Source organism: Amphimedon queenslandica, unplaced genomic scaffold (assembly GCF_000090795.2).
Source record: "Amphimedon queenslandica unplaced genomic scaffold, v1.1 AMPQUscaffold_13501, whole genome shotgun sequence".
NCBI classification, from domain to species: Eukaryota; Metazoa; Porifera; class Demospongiae; order Haplosclerida; family Niphatidae; genus Amphimedon; species Amphimedon queenslandica.
The window spans coordinates 542,650-550,707 of record NW_003546263.1 but is presented as its reverse complement, the minus strand read 5'-3'; the positions used below and the strand labels follow the sequence as shown (position 1 = coordinate 550,707).

The 8,058-nt window shown below is 36.2% G+C and overlaps 1 protein-coding gene across 1 annotated transcript in view; it reads left to right on the top strand.

Moving 5' to 3' along the window:
• Positions 1 to 215: 215 nt before the first annotated feature.
• LOC100634262 (NADPH--cytochrome P450 reductase-like) overlaps positions 216 to 8,058 on the top strand; it is a 19,658-nt gene continuing 11,815 nt past the window's right edge. The window contains exons 1-3 of the mRNA XM_019993081.1: positions 216 to 456; positions 2,534 to 2,744; positions 4,301 to 4,453. Coding sequence (XP_019848640.1) covers positions 299 to 456; positions 2,534 to 2,744; positions 4,301 to 4,453 — 522 coding nt within the window. The 5' untranslated portion in view covers positions 216 to 298. The remainder of the gene's footprint in view (positions 457 to 2,533; positions 2,745 to 4,300; positions 4,454 to 8,058) is intronic.

Genomic DNA, 8,058 nt, shown 5'->3' with positions numbered 1-8,058 from the left:
ATATGAATACAGAGCTTTGAGAGTGCCTTGATCCCTTGATTCTCTTCCATAGCAGCTTTTTATGTCTTGATGTACATCTGATTTGGTCTTGATTACTTGATTCGATCCTGATATGCTTGTTTCATTTATCGAGCCGAAAACAGAACTAACATTTCCACTTTAAAAGAATACATTGTTTAGCATAGACTTCACACACCAATCCTTACCATTAGAATAGAGAATAGATGTTCATTTACTCCTCTAATGTTCTAAAGGTTGAGCCACTCCTCTCTTAATTTAAGAGCCACGCCTATTCAACATGGCGTCATCTCATGATGGAGAGTCTTCATATTTCAGTTACTTGGATGTCTTTTTATTAGGAGTCTTCATTCTCGTCCTTTTCCTGATAGTTAGAAAGTTTAGGAGGAGAGCAAGAGGAGATGATGAGAGGGTTAAAAAGCTGCAAATTAATCCAGTGTAAGTGAACAATCAAAAGTGATGATGTGTATACATGCATGTACATGTACATGTATCCTTACATGTGTGGGTAATGTGTTTTATGTAGACATACACCTACACGGTTTTACATGTAGGTTTTGTTTTAATTTCCTTTTTTGAGTGTTTCAAATTCTGTGCTTTGGATCAAAAAATAAAAGTCATGCCACATCATGGCAAGGTTTCATGTATGACATACCGTAGGTCGAGATATATTCGCGGCTGCAATTCTTCCATGCCTACTTGTAATTGACCAATCAGATTGCGTTATACGAGGTAAATATAATTGCTTATTTACCTCACGGAGGTAAATATAGCCAACTTATTAAAGTCGCCAAACAGGTTTTCTTAGTTATTTACCTCGCTGACAGCCCGGGAGCAAGCAGGTTTCTAATTATTTACCTCGAAGCATAGCTATGGCGTCTGGAGTAATCATTTTTAGCAGAGAAAGCAGCAAAGAACATCGAAAAGAAAGAAATAGAGCCTCAAAAGCATTGGGCCATGTGATAAACTTCTTAATGGGTGAAGTGGAATTGGAAAGGTGTGTTCTGGGTGTGTTTTACTGTACACACATGGTGCGAGTGGAGAAGAGATTTTCCCGTTTCTTTTAAAAAGATACAAAGAAGTAAAGAGGCCTTGTGCTTTTATACAGCCTTGCTAATCATGGGCAGTTTCTTAGCTACAGATTTGGCATGGTAGAAGTCTGTTATACACCTCGGTCTCAGTTGCTATGGGTTTATTTACCTTGGGACTGCGTCCCTGTGTAAATAAATCCCATAGAAACCTCGACCTCGGTGTATAACCTATACTTATTCGCGGTCATAAAAAATTCAATTAAAAACCATGGAAACTGTTAGAGTGTTGCTATGACAATAAGACCACGTGTTTAGTGTTCAGCTATTCATCTAATCTTTAGCAGCTATAGACCCCCTAGGTGCTAAGACTGTTTTGAATGAATTATTTACGGCAGCCACCCACAAATGAAATTACTGACTGCAAGAAGCTCTCCACATCAAAGGCAGATCAAAGCCCAAGGTGCCGAAATGAAGCATAGCAAGAAAACTATGCTGTAGCAAGAGTTACCTGGTCTATATGATGTAGTCTGGCCTCCATACTTTCCATGAATGCTGCTTGTAAGCCTGTAGTACCTTGTAGCGCTCAGAAAAATGGCCAGGCGGTGTCACCGCCTTTGATTTTCTTTTGATCTCGAGGCCTTCTTGCCATCAGTAATTTACATCGTGGGTGGATGCCGTATAGGAAAATTTTATTTATTATGAATGAATATCATTATTGTAATCATATTCATTGAAAATAATCTTATCACCTAGGGGGTCTATAGTGGAGCCATTCACCAATAGCGAGTCCTTCTCTATCTGTTAACTTCTTGTATGGACCGCTACCTCAGAGCTTTTTTAGCCTCTTTGCTGCAAATTGTTGCTGGTCGACGTGCTGGTGATAATAAACCCCGCCCAAGTCAATAAACACTAACTAGAATGGGTGGAGAATCCCAAAATACAGCAAGGCACTAGTTCTGAAAATAACCGGTAAAGCAGCTCCAAAGAGCCCCAGGCTTACTGACACAAGAAGAACAACAGCTCAATAACACTGCAGCAAGGTGCTTTTCTTCACTATTGCGCTGTTTTTAATTAAAATAACACCTCGGTTCCCATGGTTTTTAATTGAAATTTTTTTATGACCGCGAATAATTGCAGCCATGAATATATCCCGACCTATGGTATGTACACGCTGTACGTTGTATTTGACCCTATTTGTTCAATATTACAGCAATATTTTAGAGATAAAGTTTTAATATTAATTATGACAAGTTTATAATTCTGCTCACGTGATCTACGACACTGGTCTTTAAACCTTGTCACTTGTGGAATTCCAATCTCACACATACTGCATATGCTTGTGAGATTTTAAATTTTTGTTCTTTGAGTCTGGCTTTTGAAATTTGATGAATTTAACATGAGCACAAAAATTAAAAGACAATTTGAAATTTTCAATGGATCAAGTCTTTAATGATTGTTTGCCGATTTCTCTTTTTCTCTATTAGTATAAAACAGATTTCTTCTCCTGTTTATTCCTCCTCACTGAGTACGTCTGGTAGTTTTATTGATAAAATGAAAACCCGAAAGAAAAGAGTATTGATTCTGTATGGGTCTCAAACTGGCACTGGGGAAGAGTTCTCTAATAGATTAGCAAAGGACTCATCTCGTTTAGGACTACCAGCCATGACCTTTGACCCTGAGGACTGCACTGACTGGGTAAGGATCTAAATGTAATTAATCATTAATTTGTTTGACATTACTCCAATGTTTTGTACATGCATTGGGTTGTACATGTATGTAGAAAACTTTTAGAAAAGTTTTGGCTTTTAAAAGTTGATGTGGCCAGGGTATCATAAGGTAGTGGGAAAGGAGGAAATCCCCCTCTACTCTAAGTTCCCCCCCCCACTTTATGTTCCCCCCTAAAATACTGTATAGCTCAAAACTTTTAAGGGTAAAAACTTCTATGAATGAGTGAAAAGAGAAAAATTCGCGAATAAAACTTTTGTGACTGGCCCAGGTCCATTGCTTTGAGGGTGTGGCTAGCAGCTCTATACTTGAAGATTGGGAGAGCTCCCACAGCATCAGGCAAATGAAAAGCATGACTGCAAGAGGGTTTGGTCTTCTTTCTTCGAAGTACAGCTAATAGAGGCCATTTTAAGACACATGTGCTTACTTAATTAAGGCAGCTACATGTATATTATAGCATAGAGTAAGCCATAGATAATATGACCACATCCTTTGAATTTTCATAATGAAAACTTTTGCGTTTGAGGAGGCCTAAATTGCAAAATTTTCAAAAGTTTTCATCCTCAAAAGTTTTAAGCTATACGGTAGTTTGTGTGAATTTAATAAATGGGTTCATACTTGCTATAATTCACTGTTCATTACACAATTGAAATAAACTAGCAATCATGTGTATAATAGCTTACACCTGCACCGACAAAACTAACTTCTACTTGATTAGTGCAATATCACAAAATAAAATCCCTAAAATATGTGATGTTACTGCTAATTTTCATCATGTCCCCCCTTCTTGTCACCTTATGCCATATATAAAGTTTGAGCTTATTTTTGTCAAAATTTTTTGGCAGCTTCAATGTACTTCAAGTTATTATTTGTTACTGCATACACATGTACATGTACATGTAGCTCTAAATTTTTGTTAGTCAAGAAGTTCATCAAATTTGTTAGGCATTTTTTGATGAAATTTTTGACTGACAAAATTTTTGCTCCACGTGGGTGCATGGCATGCGGATTTATAACATAAATGACAAAAATTTTATTGATGAAAATTAATTTCAACAAGAAATTAACGTTTTTACAAAAGTTTTGACTGACGAAAATTTGGAGTTAATACAGTACTACATTCTAATTATATTCTCTCTCTCATAAAGTTTGGGTTCATTCCACAAAATTTTTAGGCATTTAGTTTCAAGAAAGCATGAATTATAGACTCTAAAATATCACTATAGTTTCAGATACATATTGATGTCTTTATGTTACATGCATGTACATGTACATGTAGATGTAGAATGTTTAGCAGATTTTGATGATTTTTTAAATCATGGGATCAATTAAAACAACACATGTACATGTTCAGACCTTTTTTGCAAATTTTTGAATTGAAATATACATGTATTTAGTGAAGAATAATAGTGCCCCAATCCGCTGCTTAGGAGCTGTGATTATTTGATTATTATCAATATTACCAATATCTCATGTTGTTGTGGTTAAGTAATTATTGTACTACATGTACTTTATTATTATATTAGGATGACCTTACTAGAGTAGGACAGGAAGTTGAAGGATCACTTGTTATTTTTGTAATGGCCACTTATGGAGAGGGAGACCCAACTGATAATGCTCAGGAATTTTTTGACTGGTTAAAAGAAACTACTGATAATCTTCAAGGACTAAAATATACAGTTAGCTCATCATTTTTAATTACATATACATGTACATAAGTAGTGTAGAATGATGCATAATTACATGCACTCAAATTACATGTACATGTACATGTTATTGCATCATTCTGTATTAGTATTGTTCATTGCTAAGCTATTGAGTGGTTGGGCTAGCACTGTTTGTATGTAGTGCATGTATTCTTTTAGCTTTTTTTATGAAGTTTAAATGTTGTTTTTAATGCACCAATGGTGTTGTGTTTATTAGTGCTGGTATCATTTATTTAACATCATTGCTTTACCTTTGGTGTGCCACTGGAGCTTATAGGGAGAACCTCAGTTTTTGTTAAAAATTAGAAAATGAAATTTGACAGTTGAAATGCTGTGTTAATGCTTAGAAGTGACTCAGAACAGTTATGAAAGCAAATTTGGTTGAATGAATTATTACAGCTATACTATAATGTCACATATACTATAGTTACTGTAAGATCAAAGGCACCACCGGATGGTATATTACGCATATACACCCCCATGCCCTTGATATACACCCCCGCACTTGATATACACCTCCTGAGTGCGCATGCGCAGTTACTTAAGGAAAGGAGTCACATGCTGGTCTGTCATGGCTTCTGCTAAGAAGAGGAGAGTGTCTTTATTATTGAAAGGTCGTGCTAAGAGGTCTCAGATCGAGGAAGAATGCTTTGATGAGGAAGAAATGGAGCGTTTTTGTATTAACACAACGTCTCCTGAAGTAAAGAGGCTACAATGTAAAAAAGTACCAAAGAACATGGCAAAGACGACTGAATGAGCATTGAAGGCTTTTGATGACTGGAGAAAATGCAGAGCTGAAAGAGAAGAAAACGCTCCACAAGAAGACATTTTTTTGAGTGGAGACAAAGAAAGACTATTGTACTGGCTGAGTCGTTTCTTCATAGAAGTGAGAAAGGGAGATGGAAGGGAGTATTGCCCTAGAAGCCTTTTGTGCCTTCTTTCTGGTATACAGGGTCACATTGCAATAAAAATACATACAGATGATGAATTCAAGGGCCTCCATCAGTTAATGGATAATTTATTGAAAGACCTACACTCTAAGGGCATTAGTACAACAAGAAGACAGGCTGAGATCATTACTCCATTTGAAGAGCACCAGTTGTGGATCAATGGCGCTCTTGGTACAGATAGTCCTGACGCTCTACTAAATGCCGTATTTTTTACAACGGGCTAAATTTTGCTCTGAGGGGAGGGAGTGAACATAGAGAGCTGTCTCTATCACAATTTTCATTTGGTCAGGAGAGAGATCCACTACAACCAGATAAGATGATTGATTACGTGGAATATACTGAGAAGGGCTCTAAAAATTGTCCTGGTGGCAGTAAACAGTTGAATCTAGACAACAAAATAGTGAAGCACTATTCTCAGCCTGAGCTTGGTACACATTGCCACATATATCTGCTAAAGTTATATATCTCTAAGCTACCACCCCAATGCTATGAGAAAGACTTTTTTTATTGTAGACCACTTACCAAGATAATTGATGACAATTTATAGTATTGTTCAGTACCTTTGGGGCACAATTCGTTAGACAAACGACTTAAACAAATTTATACAACTGCCAGTATTGATTCTGAAGGAAAGTCCAACCATAGTCTAAGGGCAACTTCAATATCAAGGATGTATTACGCAGAGGTCCCAGAAAAGGCAATAATGGAGCATTCAGGACACCTTTCAATATCTGGTGTTCGTTCTTATGAAAGGACCTCCACTGCTCAAGTAAAAAGTATCTGCCAGTCTCTAACTACAAATGTTCCTCCAAATAATTCAAGTACATGTAACTTTTCATTATTTTTAACTTACCCTTTAAAAGTAGACCCTACAGCTAATGAAAGTATAGTAGACTCTTTAGAATTTACGGACATTCGACAGCCTCATAAGTGCTTTTTTAGTACTGTCTACCAATTTTTCTAACACACTTTATGTAGAACTCACTGAAGAGCCAATTAAAGATGATGTAAAAGTTAGTAAAGATGCCCATCAAAAGCTCAAATTTCAAGATCTCAAAGAGTGTACGATTAATTTTAGCTTTAACTTTGACAAAAAAATAACAATTATATTGATACATTAAATACAAATCTTAATTGGAACACTGTAATAATAATATTGCAATAATAATATTGAAAGACACAGGAGGGTAGATCAACGTCGCGATACTTGTGAGCGTTTTGATCTTACAGTAACTATAGAATATATCATATGTACCATACCTTCTCGGTGTACGTGTATATCAATAATATGAGACCCTCGTCCCTTGATATCTTCCCTCGGCTTTGCCTCGAGAAGATATCTTGGGACTCGGGTCTCATATTACTAATATAGACCTCAAAGGTATGGTATATATCAGACCTGGGGTCAATTACAAAAGTTCAATTACAATTACGCATTCAATTACACTCCTTTTGCAAGAATAGGCTCAATTACAATTACAATTACACCATGATAGTGTAATTTCAATTACATTTCAATTACAATTACAATTTGATGTACATGTATTGTAACAACATACTTTGCAGTGCTTATACTGTGTCTTAAAAAGAAGTTATTTTGGTACTTTACAGTATCAAAAACACCCAAAGATACCAAAGTACATAAAGAACATTTCTTTGTGCATCTGAAGTTTCTGTAGCTAGGTAACTCTAATATATTTGAAACTTCAATTACATAAGCTGAAGCTCAATTACAATTACAATTACGTAATTGTAATTGTAATTGACCCTTCAATTACAATTACAATTGTAATTGACCCCAGGTCTGGTATATATATTACATATCACACTGCTCTACATAATTTATACTTAAATTAATCAAAATGAATTAATCAAAAATAAAAGCTAGCATTGTACATGTACATATATATACCAACTACCAAGATAAAGAAACAGTAATTATCACACACACATACACTTCACTACTTAACATAAATCTCATAATAACTAACAGGACTGTCTTCATCACCAAAATTAGCACACACACTCAACTCAATATAGTCAGTAGTGGTATTGCTACCATAGTCTCTGTGAAACCATGGGATACCAGGAGCATTACAACAAGCCGTTTCAAGAGAGCGGCAACCTTGACCATCCCATAGTGGATCAGATGTGTAGAGAATCTGTGATGGACTACTATTAGGATTACCTGATTCACAGAAGTAGTTGTTACCAATAGAAGCTGGCACAGTTGCAGAACTCCCAGTATTACAAGGACATGAACTTGATGAAGAACTTAATTCACTTTGACCAGCAAGTAGTGACCAGACATGTTGCTGAGAAGAACCTCGAGTGATGCTAACACCTTCAAAATCAATAGAACCAAATAGATATCCTGTTACTCTACCACACACCTGAGAATAACTTATATTATGAGATGGGAACTGAACTGATACACAACCATTTTGTCGTATCTGTTTACCACAAGCTCTAACTCCTCCTGACTGGTACAGACCAAACCCAGAAGGACAGCTCTGTGTAGCATCAGTCATATCCAGATATGCTAGTCTTGTCCATCCACCAGTAGAGCTACACAACTCCTCCATATTACAGTAAGCAGTATAAGTAGAACTAGTATTTGAGAGTAGA